Below are 21,362 nucleotides of genomic sequence, written 5' to 3'. Positions count from 1 at the left end.
GGGCAGTTTGGTCTCATTGATGATCGGTTCAACTGCAGGAAGGAGCGAAAGAAAAACAGTTTAAGAGGTGTTTCTTCTACATATACAAGTTATGTTAATCCACATTCATTTTAATCTTGTAGTTTCAACAAAACTACTCAAATCTAGAAATTTGACAAGAAAATGTTGCATGTTGCATCTGATCCCCATCACCACACAACTTAATACACTGAGTCACATGGGAAGTGCTACAACCACTAAAAGTCTGTTTGATTTGGACTTTACAACAGATGTTCTTAAAGGGATAGTTCACCCAAAGCCATCATTTACTCACCCTCCTCATGTTGTTCCAAATCTATATAAGTTTCTTTCTTCTGTTTAACACCACAGTTGATGGCATCCATTGACTTCCATAGTAGAAAAACATACCATGGAAGTCAATGGCTACTGCCAACTGGCTGGTATTCAAATACACTGTAAAAAACACAACTTGAAAAAAGTTGAAATGACTGATTTGGTTTTGTTGGTTCAGCAAAATCCACACTGTAATAATCTCGTACAAAAAAAAAAAAAAAGTACTAATTTCCCTTAGCTTTTTCTTGTTGACTCAACTTTTGTAAATAACAGTTATACGAACTGAAAATTTTTTTTTAGTTGACTCAACTTGACATCATTTGTTTTCAGGAGAGGTGCAACTATTCTGTAACAAATATTTTATAGTTGAGCCAATTCAACAATTTGTGTCTATTGGAAACAGAAGTTCTTATCAAGAATTAACAGGTTCAGATGTAGAATTTTTTTATTAAAATTGTTAGCTGGTAAAATATTAATACTGTAAATATTGGTCAGAAATAAGATTATTGATTTATTAGAGTTTATGCAGCTGAAAACTTGATAATCTTGGTTTCTTTCTTAGCAACAAATTATGTGTTTGCTAAACACTGTTGCAAAGGCCACAAACTCACACAAAGAGGCTAACTGCCCAACCAAAGGAAACACTCATCACCAAAATGGTGATGACCAAATTATTTTCAATTAAAAAAAAAATCAACATCCAAACCCGTTAATTCTTAAGAACTTCTGTATCCAATGGACAACATTTCTTGAATTGGCTCAACTACAAAATATTTGTTACAGAATAGTTGCATATCTCCAGAAAACAAATAATGTCAAGTTGACTCAACTAACATTTTTTATGTCACAGACAACTTATTTTCAGTTCGTATAACTGTTATTTACAAAAGTTGAGTCACAAAAAATAAAGCTAGGGGAAATTGGTACTAAGATTTTTTTTGTTGTACAACCTTAATTTTTTTTACAGTGTATCTTCTTTTGTGTTCAACAGAAGAAAGAAACTCATACAGGTTTGGAACAACATGAGAGTAAATGATCACATTTTCATTTTTTGGGTGAACTATCCCTTTAAAGAATAGAAGCTGACGGATCTTACTTACAATATACAGTAATGCTGAGAGGATCTGATGAGACTTTAGGAGGAGGTTGAGGTCCTTCTTCTCCCAGTTGCAGCTCTGCTTCACACCTGTACTGAGCCCCATCATCAGCTCTGTCTGGACGGATCAGGAGTTTAGATGTTTTACTGACTGGAGTCTTGATGGTGCCAGTGAAGTTGGTTTGATCCACCAGAGTCTGTCCTTTGTACCATTTGACAGAGAGATACTGAACAGGAGCCACATTGAGAACGTCACACTGGAGCTCATACTGGTTTCCCTCCATCATTGGTCCGGTGTGATTCACAGTGCTGATGGACACACTGTCTGGAGTCTCTGTGGAGGAAGATTTACACACTCTGATATCTGCAGTCATGAATGTGCATATGTTAGATATTTCTGAGGATGAAAAGATAAAAATATCAATAACAGAAACTCACTGTAAATAGTCACTGGGAGCTCTGATATACACTGGTCATCATTGTAGTTTATGTAGCAGAATGGCTGTATGTCCCATTCTCTCAGGTTTGAGACTCTCCATGTGATCAGACTGTCTGTGTTCAGAGGCACTGCTCCCTCACTGGCTTCCCATGCGAACCCATCATGCGGGATGGAAGTGCTACAGTCAGCTGAAACAGAATCGCCGAACTTCACAACAACTCTCTGTGGGTTGAGCTGAACAGGACATTCAGCATGTGTACCTGTTAAACACATTGAAGAAGGATGTGATTTAAAAAGGATGAAGATTCATCACTAAAGAATTTGATTACAAGCAGACACAAACTGACCACTGGTCCACGGCCTCTAGAGTTTTGTATTTTATAGAGTTGGGCCGAAGTCATTTAACTTAATAGATAGTGAAAAATGTAATGGGTTGCTGTAAAAGCCCATCTTTTGTCATACATATGATATCCAACAAAAAAGCTTTACTAATACAGTAGCAAGACATTTGGTAGGTTTAGTCCAAACTCAAACATGTTAACTGAACAGAAATTAATTTAACACTCCCAACTTCGGTCTTAAGACAGAAACAAAGTTATAATCATTTAAAACATATTAAGTCTCATTCCAGATAATGCATCAGAAGAATAAAAGACAGAATTAAGTCATCATACAAACCTGTGAAAAGCACAAGCTGTGAAACTGCCGAGAGATAAACCAGTCCAAAGAAATGTTGAAGCATATTTACTCAGAGAAAAACAACTGATCAGAAAATGCTGTAAATAAGACGCAACTGTATCACTGCAACTCTGACTGTAAGTCTGTGACTGAGTAGCTCGAGCATGGCAATAATAATAAAAGAACCACACCCAGAAAATATTTTAAGAACATGTTAATGGATGACTGCAAAACAGAAGCAGAAATGAAACTAAAGTAACTTAAATACTTTGAAAGTATCTTGAATAAGATTTCCTGAACCAGATTACCAGAACATCTGTAGATGAGACACATTAATGCTCTCACGGAAATTTAACATCAATAATCAGCAATAAGCTATTTTCTACCGGTTTTGATCCCAACTCTTGAAATGCTCGGTTTTTATGGGCGTGCCGCACTGAAGACTTGGAAGTAAATGCCCACTGCTATGATTGGATAAAAGTTTTGCACATTATATTGAGCTTCGGCTCATACCCGTGAGGAATCATTTTGAAAACTTCCAGTGTGGAGAAACGGCTGAAACGACAGCCGGAATGATTCGCCCAAAGGGCTCGCAAAATGTCTTTACAGTGACCGTAATGAAATGCGAAATGATAGTACATTACGCGTATACAGACAGGAGCCATCTTGGAAAACAGTCTCGACGAGTCGAGCCACGAACACTGTGCTAAGTGAGCTGGTCGATAGGAATTAAAGGACAACTCCGATGAAAAATTAACCTAGGCGTAATTAACAATTCATGCATTTCCATGCAATTAGATTTCACAAATTTAATTCCTATCGACCAGCACACTTAGCACAGCGTTCGTGGCTCGACTCGTCGAGACTGTTTTCCAAGATGGCTCCTGTCTGTATACGCGTAATGTCTTTATAAAGTATCTTCTTATTAAACTGTTTGTATACTTACAAAGTTCTCAATGCTTCGGTTTGCATGTAGGGACCCTCATTATGCTACCGTGTTAGTGTAGAGGCTATTTTGAGCCTTGTTAGTGGTATTAGCTAGCGATTTAATTTCACTTATTCTATGCCCCATATACTAGCGTTATAAGCTAATCTGTTTTTAGAGATAAAACTCTTTACATTCGATTTTCATGAAAACGCATCCCAGAGAACGATCTACCTGGTAACCATGTGTTAATTACCCCTAGGTTCATTTTTTCACCGGAGTTGTCCTTTAAATAAACTACATGCAACTGGGTCATTGTTCACTAGCAGTGACAAATGGTGTTCTCCTACATTGAAGGAGTTTAAATAAACTCTAAATACCAATAAATAATAAACTATTTGCATATTTATATTCTGTGGGGTGAAAACTTCTTTTAAATGCATAATTAATCAAGTTCGGGAAATTTCATGAGTGCATCAAAGAGAAATCCTGGGATGTAACTGAAAAATGTTTACATTTTTTAAAACAAATAAATTGGTTATATTGAGATAGATTTAATTAAATTGTTTAGAAGGGAATTATATTTGGTCTATTTCCTGAGGTCATTACAGGCGGTGGTTGATCATTCTTTTCTTTTTATAATGTTGCTAAATTTCTGACAATATCATGGATCACACCTTTTTAGACCCTGTGTTGTTACACAAAGTGTGGTACTCAGGCTGCCTCTAGTGGTACGCAGAGGAATCACTAAATTAATTAATGTTAAACCACAATATATTATAATTTAATCTTTTTTTTTTTTTTTTTACATTTAAGTACGGTACAGTTTTACACATTGAACACATTTTAATCAATATTTAATTGTTGTATTCACCTGTATGTAAGCACAGTACAGTACAGTGTTGATGTACAAACTGTATTTACAATGTTAAAGTGGATGACAACAATACAAATTCTTAGGAATAAACTGCCTCGTTTTTTAACTGTGCAGAGCTGTAGCTGAATAGTTAGGCCTACCATGCTACTGTATTTTAATGTTGGTCATTATGGTGGTACTTGGAGAGCCAAATATTTTCTGAGGTTGTACCTGGTATAAAAAGTTTGAGAACCACTGGGCTATAATTAGGGCTGGGCAAAATAAATTGATTTTTCGATTAATCGTTTTTTAAAATGTGGTCGATTCAAAATCGATTCTCAAGGCCAAGAATCACCCCCCCCCCCCTATGGAGGAAAAAGCCTCCATAAAAACGGACAGAGTCTGAATGACGGTCGGCTAAATCGCAAGAAATGCTTGTCCTTTACTGAAAATCATCCAATATCCTTTTTATGTTTTAGAATAAGTGTATCAAAATATCCATAAAAACAAAATTGTATTGTATTTAACATAATTGTATGCATTTGAAATATAGAGATGGGTTCGGTTTTAATGTAGGCCTACCCAAGTGTACCTAAAATAAAAAGAATTTAATATACAGGTTTGTGGCTCTTAATTTATTTTTAATTACCCACTTGTAAACTCATGTTCACTGTCCTTTTTTATAAATATAGTAGGCTATTTGAATTAAATCTATATTCATTGAGTTGAATCGAAAATCGAATCGGAACATCTGAATCGATACCCAGCCCTTGCTATAATATACATTTTTGATAAATACAGTATTGTTAGTATTTTTTTTTTTAAATGTCCCTAGAAGTTGAAACCATCATGATACCAGCCTCCATTTTAGAAAAGTCTACATTTATGATAATTTGTCTGTAGTTTTTGTTACTGTCTTTCATGGTAACGCCCCACACAGAATCCATAGCAACTTCACAGTATACACCAGAAATGTTCCATTTGTATTAAAAAGCGTAAAATTACTTTTTGACATTCATTATCATACAATTTCATCATACAAAATGATCTGCTGCTGAACCTTTATAAGACAGCGTAGAGATGTAGAACTTGTATGTGGTCTTTCGGCACGATTTGATCACCTGACGCACTACTGACCAATCAGAATCAAGTAGTCCGTTGCAAAATTATGCCTATTTAAATGAAACCTCACCATTTGCAGTGTGAATTATTGACTTCTTTTAAAAGTGCCTCACAGGCAGCGTCCGTAAAATGAAATAGAGTAAACGGGCTCAACACTTACTTACCTACTTAAAAATCCCACTACGGCGAAGGCTTAAAGCGTGAATATGCATTACGTAATGCTGACGTTGCTTAGTAACCTGGCAAGAGCGTCCACGCACGTAACCTACTTAATATTCAAAATGCAATCCTTCGCCATAGTAAGATAAGTAAAATCGCCAGTGGGATTCACACAGACACTTTATACACCTCCCATCTCCCATGTTTACGTCAAATCCTTCCCAGCAGCGGATGTTATTGGAAAACTGAGGCTACAAGCATCAACGTATAAGCTAGAAAGCCTTGAAAAGTTCTCAAACCTGATATTTTGATTGACGCCGTGGATACAGAAGGTAACAGCGCGTTGCCTGTATGACGAACCGTTATTGTTTTGTGTTTCTGTGCGCTGGCAGCGTCTCTGCAGCCGCGGGCCTGTGCTCGCATCGCTCAAGTAGCCCATCAATCGCCGATAGATTTTAATCGCTAACGATGTTTATTGGTTTCTGAAAGTTGTTGCGTTTCGCTTTATTTTCTAACAGATTTACATGTGTCGTGCTATTATGTTAATGTGACTGAATGACAGTGTGAGATGTTAGCTAGCCAGGCGTGTTGCTGATTGAATGCTGCGATGAATGAGTATGGATGCAATAGTGCGAGTCACTCTACACTTGTGTGCTATATTTGTCAATGTAGAAACCCCGGGGACTTATTTTTAGCCAGAAAAAGTGACTACCCCTTTCTTTACATTGACGACGAGGCCAGTAACTAATGACACACGTAGCTATTTGCAACACTAGCGTTCTGTGTAAGGGTAATTCACAGTAAAAGTTAAGTAATAGTAAAGACATGAAGGTTAGGGGCAGTGTTATGTAATCGGTGCCAGCGGCGGTTGGATAATCGCTGATCTCTGAGCGCAGCATCTATCCAGAAAACACCAGAACAAACACAACAACTCCTGTGCTGGGCGGTCATTTGAACACGTTTAAAAGTTAAAAATCATTCGCTAATCTTCTTAATAGTAAATAACTGGTGGAATACCTTTTGATTCTCTATAACACAATACAAGTAATGCATAAAACTATGCCAAGCGTATGTTTCAAACACATAAAAGTTGTAATAATTCTTGAACTCTAAATTGTTTTTACCATGAACTGAGAAGGTTCCCTGTTAGCTGGAAACCATTTGTTTTGGTAAAAACAAATGGTTTCCAGCTAACCTTCTCAGAACCTGGCAATGTTCTCTCAAAGTTACGAACAAACGTGCGTCCAGTAATCTTTAATAATGTTCACAAATAAGTTCATGGCACTTTTCTGAAACGTTTTAGTTCGTCTAACTATTTTATTGAATATATATATATATATATATATAGAATGATACCACTTATGCGTTTCACATTCTTCCTGGGAAAAGAAAGCATCGCTACAACTTCTGAAAGTGACCAGCCGTGTTTTAGCAAAAAATAATGTCAAAAATCTGACAATATAATTTTAACATCAATGAAAACAAACAAAAAATGCAATGCCAAAACTCTGACTTAGTTATATCAACCTAAAACTTAACATCAAGAACTTCCAGGTAAACAAAGACACCTGAACTAGGGGTGGATGATTATTTGTTATTTTAATTTATCTTTGTTATTAAAAATAAGAACTAAAAACAGTAGCCTTCGCATGTATTAAATATACACTGATACACAATAAAGCTACAAAGGTTATTCAGCCAAGAGCACAGTGATTTTCTCTTTTTCTTTTGTTGTTTTACAGACAGCGGCAGGTTTACTGTGTTAGCAGGTTTACAGTATTAGCAGATTTACAGTATTAGCAGGCTGTCACTTTAAGACCTAATGCACGGATCCTATTGACACACATTCGGTTTCTTTCCCCAACTGATATCGTTCACTTAAAGCATAATCGACTGTTTACATGGAAACTCATCAAGACAGCCATTTTTACATAACTGTGTATTTGACAGTTTGAGTGTGTAACAAGACACAACAGAACTGATGGGATCACACGCTTTGAGAGGCGGCTTGTGCGCACGTTTCCATGTGTGTGTCAGACGGAGGAGGGCGCGAGAATGCAAGGAGTTGTTTTTCACAAGTTATTATGTTTAAAAACTCTTTTTAACGTCAAGCAAGTCACATAAGTAACAGTCGTGTGCCCAGTCTAGTCTCTGCTATATGCGTCAGCCTAAAATGTACACTTTTCATAATGTTGAGTTGAAGTATGAGCAGAAATAGCGGAAGTGGTCATCTGTGACAAAACCTCTGCGTCATTAGGCTACACCTTTGTTTTGAATAAGCAACCTCTAGTGGCGAAAAACGACATAGAAGCTTAAATGTTCATGTAACCAAGACAAAAACGTTTAAAACAGAATGTTTTGAACAGTCAGAAAACATAAAAAAAAAAAAAATCCTAACTTAATGTGAAATCGGTCTTGGAACATTTTTGTTGGGTTTACTGTTCATCTCCTGTACAAGATGACCACTGGCCTATCCACCTTTTTCTTGCGCCCCATGACTTGAATTATGGGAGCAACTCCCATTAAGCTGTAAACAATCTAACAGACAAACAATCCATCACAACAAATTGTAAACAAAGGTTCACTCTATGAATGCAATAAGCAAAAACTAGGCCTTTGAACAATGAGATGACATTATTCTACTCACCCTTCAACCATCGAACATTAAAAGCAAATTTAAAAGTGTAAAAGCCTTAACAAATTGATACAACAGACCATGAATTACCCAAAAGCTCAATTATTTGCGCAGCAATATTATGCCACTGTAGTAATGTCAGGGGTTTGGGAATCTTAGGAACAAAACTGAAGAATCAGAAGATCAAATCCAAATGAAAACTTTGATTAAAATGTTCAGGGACGGGCAAGAAAACACACACTAACACAACGTATACATAACAGTGACCGGACCAAGAGTGCAGCTTAAATAACAAACCGAAACAAGATAAATTAACAACACGCAGCTGAAACAACTGAACTAATAATGACGGTAACCATGGAAACAAAGGAGTGGCGGGAAACTGAACAAAGGAACAAATCAAACCCAAGCAATAAACTAACTGAACATGTGACAAGTAATAGCCATGTCTGTATTTTGTTCCATACGTTGCCTTAATGAGCAGTGAGTGATAATACGCATACTAGGCTATATGTTGTCTTTTTTCGTGGAACTTATGTGGGAATTAACCCAAACCAGAAGTGCCTCGCTCTCATAAGAGATGCTATAGGTAGCGTTATGAAATTCTCTATATGAAATGATAGTGTATAAGCTGGTGTTCAGTGTGATTAAACATTCAGGTATATTCAATTATTGTTTTGAATCAACAGGATATTCTGAAGTTTATGAAGATATATGAAGTTTAAATGACACGGCAGCAATGAATCAGTTATGTTGACATAATTTGTGGTTATATGGTGAAGCATTCTGTGTAATTCATTTCCATTATCCTAAGTAATACAGGATGTGAACTGGGCAACGAGTTACTCTGACTACATATGCCATTAGACATTAGGCTCATGCAATATTTATACGCTCCACATATAGTAGTAGTCACATGCTTTTATTTGTGCATTTCCTTCTTCGTCCCTATTGGCTTGTGGCAATCATTCCAAGAAAATGCAAATAAGATTATGTGCAGTCATCACCAGTTTACCAGCTGGGTCATGAAGGGAACATGCCTATGACCTTAAGGGGGACATGTTGACTATCTGTTTATTAATATTTGATGAGGACCATAATAATGGCACATATGCCACTATTATACCTGAGGAAAAATGATTCACGTTGACTGAAAACGACAAAACATGTGAATACTTCGATTTGGTTTTCAAATGAGGTTAGGTTTTTCCCATGATCTTGTTTCTCATTTGCATTTATTTCCCTTAAACTTTGACAAATTTCTTTTTTTTAATGAAAGGACACATTTCACACAAAGGACACAATGTTTGACATCTGGGTAGTCTTGACCTCCATATCTGAGGTTCCAAGAATACTGTGCCTCTGTGTTTCTACTGTAAATATTGTTACTTAACTTCTTAAAGGCCAAAACTGTCTACTTGAACCAAGAGATTGCACTTTATTGTATAACATTGCGTTACTTTTTTTTCTTTCTGTTTTTGTTTTATGTCTAGATTTTGAGGCTACAGTTACTAACCTTTAACTGACCGGTAGAATGATTCAGGGATATATATTATGAGGATTATATGGTATACACTACCATTCAAATGTTTGGGGTAGGTAAGATTTAAAAAAATATATTTTTGAAAGTCTCTTATGCTCACCAAGGTGGGACTAATGCTCAGGGGGGGAAATTAGCACCTGCCACCAGCTAATGGCGGGTGACTTTGCTTTTGTTGAGTAACTAATTTGATTGGTTTTCAGCGTTGTGTGTCAAGGCCATAGACTGTAAAAAAATATGGACGTAGTGTCCGTGACGTCACCCATAGGATTCTGAAGAGCAGTTTTGAAGCGTAAAGTAGGGTTGAGCTGGCCATTGCCATCTTGGCAGCGCGTCACTCCAGGATAATAGAAAATGGGCAAAGAGGCGGGACGGAGCTGAGGTGACGCGATGACTAGCAGATAAATGGCTATCCACTTGTCACTGAAAGTGGCCACGCCCCTTAATTATGCAGAACTTTAAGGCTTTATATAATGTAAACAAATGAGTTATAAAAAAAATCACCTCCCTCACAGTTGTCATGAGGGGCAAAATTAGCCATATAGACCAAGACCACAATTTGTACCAGGCTGTAAACATGTTTTAATCTGCTGTAAAGTTGGGCCTTTTAACATGGGGCTCAATGAGATTCTGCTCCCTTCAATTTGTTCATTAGAGGAACCAATAACCTTAAATTAGACTTAGAGGCAATAAAAGACCACGAGTCATCCAAGTCGTGGGTGCTCCGGAACTCGATTACGTGTCAGTTAAACTTTTCATCTCCAATCCTATCTGTATTTGTGAGAAGTGGTGCTGTCCCGAGTTGAAAGAAAGCCTACTTTACGGCGTTATTATAGAGTTACTAGGCGTGTGTTGTTCGTGTAGGCCGCTGTCCATTTCCTAAGTTTCTGAAATGCAAAAATTTTTTGACAATTTTTTTTTTTTAAAGGGCGTGCGCCCGTGAGCACCCACGGAAGAAAACATAAATCGGTGCCTATGGATAAAAGGAATTGCATATTTTTTGACATCACTTTTTATTTGCCTATATTAATCAAATGAATATGCTAGTGCTGGTAAAATTGGGCATCCACCAGCCACGGTGGCTGAATAGAAAGTTCAAAAGAACAGCATGTATTTTAACTAGAAATCTTTTGTTACATTCTAACCTGTCACAGTTGATGAATTTTATGCATCCTTGCTGAATAAAACTATTTCTTAAATCATAATGACCCTAAACTTTTGAACGGTAGTGTATCATATAGAGTATTGATGTGATGTGTACATAGATGAGTAGCTACGTTTACATGGACACTTTTCATTTCAGTCGGAATTAAATCATTCCGATTGATGAATCCAAACATATTCCCCCGGTTTCACAGACAATGCTTAAGATAATCCTAGACTAAAATGCATGTTTGAGATATTTTAACTGAAAGAATCTTGCACTGACAAATCTTAAAATATGTCAGTGGCATTGTTTTGTCTCAAGATGCACACCAGTAATGTTTTTTTCTTGGGCACGTTTATAAAAGTTACTTAAATGTCCTAATTGAACTAAGGCCTAATCCTGGCTTAGTCTAAGCCCTGTCTGTGAAACCGGGCCATAGTGTTACAAGTGTTCGGGTTGATGTGCACGTTTGTCACAAGCTTCAAATCAGAATTGATCTTTTGACATGCGCGCACTGCACGGATATACAGAGTTTCCCGCTGTTTGAGCATACTAATCATCCTCCTACCATTTTTTTGTTTTAAAAAGCAGACTTAATATTTATCTACTTCGGGTCCTAATTAGGAGACAAGCACATGATGCGTAATGCTGCTTATATTTATCAAGCAGTAAAAAGCATAAAAACAAGGCGTCTATGGATGAGAGTCCAAAGCAAGGACTGGTGGGACGTTGACCCGCAACACTTCACAGACGATGAGTGGAAGGAAAATTTAGAACGGTTGTCTAGCTTGCCTCAACACACCTGCATGGAAGTTTCTAGTATGCCTAGTTAAGACCTTGATTAGCTGGTTCAGGTTCAGGTGTGTTCTATTGGGGTTGGAGATAAACTCCTCAGGACAGTGGCCCTCCAGGATCAGACACCTCTGATTTAGAATGACACAACAGTCATGACACTTCAGCAACAACAGCTCGTTCTGCGAGTCGTACGTCAATACGGCATTTCTACGTCATTGCACATGCTCAAAACTTTCCAGTTTCAGCTTTCACTCCGATCGACATGTCCTATCGAACAGATTAGGAAAGGTTAAAGTACCCCTTTCAAGCAGAATGAAAAATAAGTTGGATTTAGCCAATTCATTCCGACTGACGTGGTTACACGTGACTTTTTAAAGGTGCACTATGTAACATTGTAACACATCAGTAAAATATCTAAAAAACACTTGGCCAGTGTTATATATTTTGTTCAGTTGAGTACTTGCAATATCCCAAATGTTTACAACTATTTGCAAGACGTGAGAAAATTGCTATTTTAAACAAGGAACCGGGACGTGTGAGGGAGTCGCCAGTCAATTGCGTCATATCTGGTTTACCCCGGTTTTATTTTGCAGAAACGCTTTACTCTTACTGCAGTGTGCAACAAGTATCATGGCAGCCGCCAAGCGAACGCACAGAGTAACGTCATAACGTCATAACATAATGATAGACATAAAGTAACATGATTCAACACACTCAGATGAATCTTATATGATAAACAGAGCTGCGTTACTCATACTCATGACCGGAAAAGCGGAAGCGGCGCATGTGGCATAATAAAAGTCCCGCTGCTCGCGGGGCGTGTGTTCCGCTCTTCATATTAACAATCGCTCCAGCGGCCTTGCTCAGCTCCACAACACTCGGTCCTGCTCTGCTTCACACTACAGTAACGTTAATAATCGCATCCATGAACATGATTTCTGCCCGAGTCCTATCCCGATTCTTTTCCACCGGCTGTGAGTTGAAGACCACATGTCCCAAGATTCTGCGATCAAACGTAGAGTCATCAAACTACGCCTTTGTTTTGAATAGGCGACCTCTAGTGGACGGAAAAGTTACATAGTGCACCTTTAACTCTGACTGTGATACTAGTCCGATTATAAATGGATTATTAGGGTCCATGTAAAAGCAGCTAGACTTAGGAATTAGGATACAGGTCCATATCACCTTGACCTACTGACCTTTATTAGTCTAAAGTGCAAAGGCAATCTTTGTCCATAAGGCTAGGCAATTCATACTTACAGATATGTTGTTTTTATTTGTGTGCCCAGGGGAATGTTGAGGCAGTGAGCATCTGCAAATCGATGATAATTGGATATTAAATGCCTCAGCAACAGTAGTCAGGGATGGCGATCACATTACACTGTGTGCTTATTGAACCATGCGACCTGTCTCTGTGTTTACCTCAGAAGCTCCCAACTCTGGCCTCCTACCAGGTAACCAACATGTCCAGTGACCCCCCTCCTCCTTACCCAGGGGGCCCCAATGTCCCACTTCTTGAGGAAAAAAATGGACAACCTCCAGTTTCTGGTAAATGCCTATATTTTTCTCTTCTCTTTAGACATTTGAAATGAATTCTTACTTCTTAAACCTGCTTTTAAGACTAACTCACAATAAGTAAATGCAATGGCTTGAAGGAATGATCGGCACCATCATTAGCTGCCCATTGGTGCAAAATTTCAAAACATTGTTTTAGGAAATCATGGAAACTTTAATGTAAACACTCCAGACCTTTAATGGGCCACTAGAATTTCATGGAACTGGATTTATTTAGTTTCACTTAATAATAGCAACATATGTTCAATGTTGCAATAATAATAACAACGTAATAACTAAACTCCTCATCATTGTTAACAGCATGTATTCTTTACTTCAATGAACCCACTGTTTCTGCCTTAAATTATTACAATGTTTATTAATACATTGATAGCTAACTGTGTATTTTGTATATGTACTATTCTGAGATCCATATACAAATAAATGTGAATTGAATTAATCATATAATAATAACTATTATTATTACTATTAACATCAATTTGGTGTGAGCAGGAAAGACAATATGTGAATATTAACTCTGTAAAATGTCTTGTTGAAACCACACTGCTGTATAAAAAAATATTTAAATTTATAGTGGAATCAAAGTCTGACACCACAGGATTCTGCAATAGATCACCAATCAATGTTGTCACCATTTAAACTCATCCGGTTTGATACAAACTTGTGGAGGTCATGCACCTCAAGCGCTGCTGTTGTTGAAAAATGAACATGGATTTTAGAATATCTTGGTTTGTAGTATTTGGTTTGTCCCACGTTTGCTTCAAATTGGCTGATATAGTCATTTGTAAGGTAGAATGTTGTATTGAATAAAAAAAAAAGCAAAATTAATATCATTAATTAATGCTAATTAATACAGTCATTTCACTCTTGGTCTCAGATGTTTGGAATTATGAGAGGTGGGACACAGAAATTCTGTCATTTTTCTTTTTACTTGACACAAAGCTGTTTCTCTCAGCAGCCTCGGCTCCAGTAATGATGGGACCTCCACAAGGACAGCCTCTGCCTCCAGAATACGGGCCTCCACCGTATGAAGCCACGCCTGGCTTTGTTCCCCCGCACGTCCCAGGCGAGGGTCCCAAGCCTATGCATATGCCCATGCCTCATCCTCACGGTGGGTGTGCCAACCAAACTTGCACGCTAATGCATCAGCAGCCATTCACAAATCATAAGCATTTCAGGGAGAAGAGATGGCAATAATGTTAAATCAAAATGACATGATGCGACATATTTCCAGCAACAAGTAATTTTTCTGTTCACAATGAAACTGAAAGTGATGAGCACGATTACATAAAACATTGTCACAGTGTAATAATACATTTAAGTACTAAGTAATATTAACTAACTACCTATACTGTATAGGCGTAGGATTGGGTTTTGGTGCAGGGTTAGTTGCATGCAATTATATAATAACTTATAGTTGTTAATACAGTAACTATGCAATGTGTAACAAGGATCTTACCAAGGTTTCCAAAATCTTTCATCAACATGTAATAATCTGTTTTAGGTCACTGTTGTAGGTACTGCTGCCTTTCTAAAATCTTGTTAATAGTTAAAACAGTAATTTAAAGGGTTAGTTCACCCAAACTGAAAATGCTGTCATCATTTACGCACTCATACATTTCAAACCCGTAAGACTTCCGTTCATCTTCGAAACACAAATTGAGCTGATTTTAAAAAAATCGGAGAGATTTCTGTTCCTTCATTGACAGTCCACAGAACTACCACTTTGTCGCTTCAAAAAGTTCATAAGGAGATTGTAAAACTAATGCAAATGAATCAAGCGGTTTAGTCCAAATTTTCTTAAGAGACACGATATAAACATTGATCAGTGAACATAAACAGAAGCTCAACGAACCTGCTTGACGCACAAGAACAAATTGGTTCTTGCTGAAGCTCAAACGTGCTGCATAACACGAGAATGAACCTCATTGGTTCTTGAGGAAGCTCAAACATGCTGCATAACACACGAGAATGAACCTCATTGGTTCTTGCGGAAGCTCAAACGTTCTGCGTGACACGAGAATGAACCTCATTGGTTCTTGCTGAAGCTCAAATGTGCTGCATAACACACGAGAATGAACCTCATTGGTTCTTATGGAAGCTCAAAGGTTCTGCGTGACATGAGAATGAACCTCATTGGTTCTTGCTGAAGCTCAAATGTGCTGCGTAACACGAGAATGAACCTCATTGGTTCTTGCTGAAGCTCAAATGTGCTGCGTAACACCAGAATGAACCTCATTGGTTCTTGCTGAAGCTCAAACGTGCTGCATAACACGAGAATGAACCTCATTGGTTCCTGCACATCAAGCGTACACAAATATTCATTTTGTGCGAAGTAACTTTAACCTCAAAATCCATGTGCTGCAGGTGGTTACTACGCTCCCCCAGGGCACTTTCCTCATCCGATAATGGAGCACTATGGTCCGGGGCCCAGTCACTATGGTCCAGGCCACACAGCCACAGTTCTCTCCCCTCCTGGTGCCACCACCACCACTGTGACTGTTCTACAGGGCGAGATGTTTCAGTCGGCTCCAGTGCAGACGGTTTGTCCACACTGTCAACAACCGATCGTCACCCGCATCAGCCACGACATCGGCCTCATGAATACTCTAATCTGCATGTTCTGCTTCTTTGTCGGGTAAGTGACGAAATGAACAGCACAATATATGATATGACCAATCTCTCTTTGAAATGCTTTTCCTGATGGTTGGATGGACCACATGTCTTTGCCTTGGCGCACATACATTTATATAAGAAATAATAAAAGCGAATGCTAAACTGCTGAATAAGGTTTTCTTAACATGAAGAGGCTTTTTTTATTCATTATGATTTCAGGACAGTTGTATCATGTTCACATTTTTTCTGACTTTATGCTCATACAAAAAAATCTACACTGCCATTCAAAAGTTTGAGGATTTTAAAGTTTCTGAAAGAAGTCATTCATTTGTGACATTATTACAGTTCAAAATCACGACATTCTATTGTAATATACACTCACCTAAAGGATTATTAGGAACACCTGTTCAATTTCTCTTTAATGCAATTATCTAATCAACCAATCACATGGCAGTTGCTTCAATGCATTTAGGGGTGTGGTCCTGGTCAAGACAATCTCCTGAACTCCAAACTGAATGTCAGAATGGGAAATAAAGCTGATTTAAGCAATTTTGAGCATGGCATGGTTGTTGGTGCCAGACGGGCCGGTCTGAGTATTTCACAATCTGCAAATTTTCATGCACAACCATTTCTAGGGTTTACAAAGAATGGTGTAAAAAAGGGAAAAACATCCAGTATGCGGCAGTCCTGTGGACGAAAATGGCTTGTTGATGCTAGAGGTCAGAGGAGAATGGGCCGACTGATTCAAGCTGATAGAAGAGCAACTTTGACTGAAATAACCACTCGTTACAACCGAGGTATGCAGCAAAGCATTTGTGAAGCCACAACACGCACAACCTTGAGGCGGATGGGCTACAACAGCAGAAGACCCCACCGGGTACCACTCAACTCAACTACAAATTGGAAAAAGAGGCTACAATTTGCACGAGCTCACCAAAATTGGACCGTTGAAGACTGGAAAAATGTTGCCTGGTCTGATGAGTCTCGATTTCTGTTGAGACATTCAGATGGTAGAGTCAGAATTTGGCGTAAACAGAATGAGAACATGGATCCATCATGCCTTGTTACCACTGTGCAGGCTGGTGGTGGTGGTGTAATGGTGTGGGGGATGTTTTCTTGGCACACTTTAGGCCCCTTAGTGCCAATTGGGCATCGTTTAAATGCCACGGCCTACCTGAGCATTGTTTCTGACCATGTCCATCCCTTTATGACCACCATGTACCCTTCCTCTGATGGCTACTTCCAGCAGGATAATGCACCATGTCACAAAGCTCGAATCATTTCAAATTGGTTTCTTGAACATGACAATGAGTTCACTGTATTAAAATGGCCCCCTCAGTCACCAGATCTCAACCCAATAGAGCATCTTTGGGATGTGGTGGAACGGGAGCTTCGTGCCCTGGATGTGCATCCCACAAATCTCCATCAACTGCAAGATGCGATCCTATCAATATGGGCCAACATTTCTAACGAATGCTTTCAGCACCTTGTTGAATCAATGCCTCGTAGAATTAAGGCAGTTCTGAAGGCGAAAGAGGGTCAAACACAGTATTAGTATGTGCTCCTAATAATCCTTTAGGTGAGTGTATTTTAAAAATGTAATTTATTCCTGTGATGGAATTGTCAGCATCATTCCTCCAGTCTTCAGTGTCACATGATCCTTCAGAAATCATTCTAACATGATGATTTGATGCTCAAGAAACATTTCTTATTGCCATTATCAATATTGAAAACGTTCTGCTGCTTAATATTTTTGTGGAAACCATGATTGTCTGATGAATAGAGAAAGTTCAAAAGAACAGGATTGATTTGAAGTAGAAATCTTTTGTGACATTATGAATGTCGTTACTGTCTCTTTTGATCATTTTAATGCGTCTTTGCCAATAAAAGTATTTTTGAATGGTAGTGTAAATGAATTTTAATACAGAAATGAAAAACGTGCGTGTTACAAGAGGTGTATTCAGGTAATGCATGTATGAATAGCATTTTTTTAAATTCAGTTTTGAATAAATGAATACATAATGAGCCCTGAATGATGAACCATACAGCACGCTCTCGAGATCCCTCACGACTTTTGTCTTTGTTTTACAGTTGTGATCTAGGTTGCTGCCTGATCCCCTGTATGATTGACGACCTCAAGGATGTGACACACACTTGCCCCAACTGCAAGGGCTATATTTACACATACAAGCGCATATGCTAACAGTTTATCCCATTAACGATCGCGCTGTGACCTCATTGTGGTGGGTGTTAACGACTCACTTTCATTTCTGTCCGCTCTGTGATGACTTCGCCCCAGCCGACAGCTCGTATTTCTAGCCATTTCTCACATTATGTAACTATTGATTCTCACAATTAATTTTCAGGCACTTGACATGGTTACTGACGCCTCTAAAATGAAGCATAGGGCATGAAGGATATGTATGTTTTTTTTATATGCACAATGGTTACATTGTGTCATCAAAGCACTATTTCGTTTTTTTTAGCTTAGTGTATACGTGTAGAAAACCGTAACCTTAAGCTCATTTGTGAATATTACTGAGTAGCGAAACTAAACGAATTTCACTACAAGGTCAGTATTGTTGGTTTTGTAGGATTATTATTTTACGCATTTATTGTTTTATTTTAACATATTAAAAATGAAAGTCTTTAATGGCTGGGTCTGGGACCGTTTAACCTCGTTCTGGAGTGACATTGTTGCTTCTACATGTGAAAATGCGTCTCTATATTTGGCATTTTATGCAAATGTTATGGAAATGTTTTTCTTTCACTTTGGTTGTGTTTTCAATTCCTAATGTTTGTCGACAAGACTCATGTGAAGTCGATGTGATATGCTTGTCTATGTAACATGCATTATTGTATAGATGTGTCATTTTAGATGAAAGGTTTCTACTGATAAAGGATGAGTATGCTCATCTTAATCTCCTTTTAGGAATTTAGGGATAGCTTTCATTCAAGCTCATGGTGTTTTAATATGCCATGCAGTTCATATTTGTGGAATTCAGCCAATATACATTTAATATTTTTTTTGAACTGTGAATCAGAACTATAGCCATGGTGCTTTTCAAATCACTATACTAGCTGTTCTGTGTTGTCGATAAGCTGTTTGAGCCTTCTATAAACTATCGTCGGTTATCCAGGTCAGTTTACCAGTCATTAATAAAGTAGGTCTGTGTTTGCTGATATTAAGATCAGTGTAGAGTCATCTACAATCACAGATAAGCATCCGTTAACTATTCTGGCCAGCACTGCTGAACAACATGTTTAGCAGTGGCTGTTTTTTCCTCTCTACTTAACATGGTGAAGCTGTCTTCTTCAAAAAGGGAAAAAAACTAACTCTCGTAAAGGCTGTTCAAAGCTGCTTTGCTGTTGGAGTTCACCAGCATGATGAAGTGCGCTGCATGGCATCACTGTAATCTTCCATAGCGCTCTATTGGGCCATATGTCCCCTCAGTGTGTCAAGCTGTGCTTGTTGCTGCACTGGGCTTCATAACTCTGTAATGATTGTCATGATTTTTCCTTTTTGTGGTCAGATTGTGATTTCTGTGGAATCATCCAGAGATTGTTTTCCGTTATTTGGGCATTTCGGAATAGATGTTTGTCCTGGTTGTGAAATGGTAAACTTTCCAATCATTTTGCGCTGTCCGACAATGCGATTTACTGATGAAATGGTACAGAACACAAAAGCAACAGTGCTCAAAACACTATACATCTCAACACTGTATTATTAATACTGTGTGCATCAGGCCACTTGTAATTTCTCAGGAATCATCCAAAAAGAGATTGTTTCCTTTATGTGGTCATTTTTGAATAGCTCTGTCCAAAAATTTGATTTAATGGGACGGAATTCAAACGCTACAACAACAGAGGTGATTAGACACTATCCCCTGGTTTCACAGACGAGGTTTAAGCTAGTCCAAGACTAAAATGCACGCTTGAGCTGTCTTAACTGAAAGCAAAGTGCACAAACATATTTTAAAATATGTCAGTGCTAATGTTTGGTCTCAAGATGCAAATTTTTCCGAAGGCACGTTTATAAAAGACACTTAAATGTCCTAATTGAACTAAGGCCTAATCCTGGCTTAATCTAAAGCCGAGTATAATTCGTTTTTTTACGCGAACGCGGTGGTGCGCGTTCAGACGAAATTCGCGTCCACGCGCACTGTACGCTGACCCTCGCCTACGCGTAAAAAGTGAAGTATACTTTGGCTTTTAGCCCTGTCAGTGAAACCAGGCCTATATATCTCTATGAGTTAAACCTCCACTTTTGCCAAAAGCTACACTATGTAACTTTTGGCCATGTCGCTTAAAAAATAAATAAAGTCTTGGTTGTGCTTCGGCTCTACTACCCACAGTGGTGGTCGGTGGTATTCTTGGGAGGTTTGCCGTTTTGAACGATTCGCGGTGAATTTTTCTCTTTTATTGTGACGGCTAATTTTTCTCTTCACGCTAATGCCACAACTTTTCTGGATATATACGGATGCATTGTGATACGCACGGGCGAGTGATATAGTACTGTAGTATGTATGATAATTTTTTTACCACAAAATCCGTCCGACTGCTCTTAAATATAAATCGTTATAAAGGACTCATCAAAGGTTCTATTGGGCTAAAGACATTTGGAAGATTTTTTTACTCTTTCATTAATAACATGTTAGTAAACAAAAGTTACACAGTGTAGCTTTTTAAATGAAGCTTCAGATGTTAATCACCTTTCTCCTGTAGACAATCTGCTAATATTATAGCGGTTTAAGCATCAGAATCTCCATCTTTCCATTGTAGTATTTAACATGAAGGGGAAAATGTAGCAATCGCTAGTGTGTAAATGTATTTAAACTTGCAGTCTCATTGTAAATGATTCTTTTTAATCAGACCTGTCCAACGAACATGGCATTTTTCATAGTATTTGCACCTTTGCCCCATATGTGTATATGCAGGCATTACAACAATAACTTTGTGCCACATTCAATTCTGTTTCCGAAGTATACCCCGTAGTTGAATTTCCAATGTTCAATCTTCTGACTGAAAAAGGGCCTCATCCCACCCTGCTTTATTTAATCGAAAATGAACCAAGACCTATAATATCATCAAGATACCTCTCCATCATCTGCACATCAAACTATATGATGTCTGTTTGATTACTGAAAGATAATCTCAAGTAAAAATATGCATGTTCGTGGGGTTTACTTGCACAATCCAGGCTGGCTCCCTTTAATCTAATATGCTCTTGACTTACATAGGTCTACTTGCTTTGTGAAGTGACTTGATGCTGTTGCAGACGGTAGATGTCAAGCTTGTGTTACAGGAATGCAGTTGTAGATAGATGCCTTGACAATAATCTGTGGCACTACACCAGATGCCACGCTCAACTGAAGTCTCAAATGTGTATGTAAAACAAAACTTGTGGACTTAATGATTATTTGAACAAATAAAAAGACTATATCAT

General features: G+C 38.1%; 2 protein-coding genes across 3 annotated transcripts in view; one reads left to right on the top strand and one right to left on the bottom strand.

The window, feature by feature from the left end:
- LOC307122775 (intercellular adhesion molecule 1-like) overlaps positions 1-2,671 on the bottom strand; it is a gene marked incomplete at its 3' end in the record, with an annotated part of 3,346 nt that extends 675 nt beyond the window's left edge. The window contains exons 1-4 of the mRNA XM_079810975.1: positions 2,547-2,671; positions 1,868-2,128; positions 1,434-1,763; positions 5-32 (exon numbers count right to left, since the gene is read on the bottom strand). Of these exons, the coding sequence (XP_079667101.1) occupies positions 5-32; positions 1,434-1,763; positions 1,868-2,128; positions 2,547-2,610 (683 nt within the window). The 5' untranslated portion in view covers positions 2,611-2,671. The remainder of the gene's footprint in view (positions 1-4; positions 33-1,433; positions 1,764-1,867; positions 2,129-2,546) is intronic.
- A 3,138-nt stretch (positions 2,672-5,809) lies between these two features.
- On the top strand, positions 5,810-21,362 carry cdip1 (cell death-inducing p53 target 1). Of its 2 annotated transcripts, none has more exons than XM_079817834.1 (5): positions 5,810-5,940; positions 13,153-13,273; positions 14,256-14,411; positions 15,668-15,938; positions 18,008-21,362. In XM_079817834.1, the coding sequence occupies exons 2-5, from the start codon at positions 13,189-13,191 to the stop codon at positions 18,117-18,119; spliced, it is 624 nt and encodes a 207-aa protein (XP_079673960.1). In that variant the 5' UTR covers positions 5,810-5,940; positions 13,153-13,188; the 3' UTR covers positions 18,120-21,362. The 2 variants fall into 2 exon arrangements, with proteins under 2 accessions (XP_079673960.1, XP_079673961.1); XM_079817835.1 differs by having other exon boundaries at positions 5,816-5,940; positions 14,259-14,411.

The sequence above is a fragment of the Gobio gobio genome, assembly GCF_949357685.1.
Source record: "Gobio gobio genome assembly, chromosome: 1".
NCBI classification, from domain to species: Eukaryota; Metazoa; Chordata; class Actinopteri; order Cypriniformes; family Gobionidae; genus Gobio; species Gobio gobio.
Note: the sequence above shows the minus strand (reverse complement) of the source record. Positions and strands in the feature narration are given on the sequence as shown.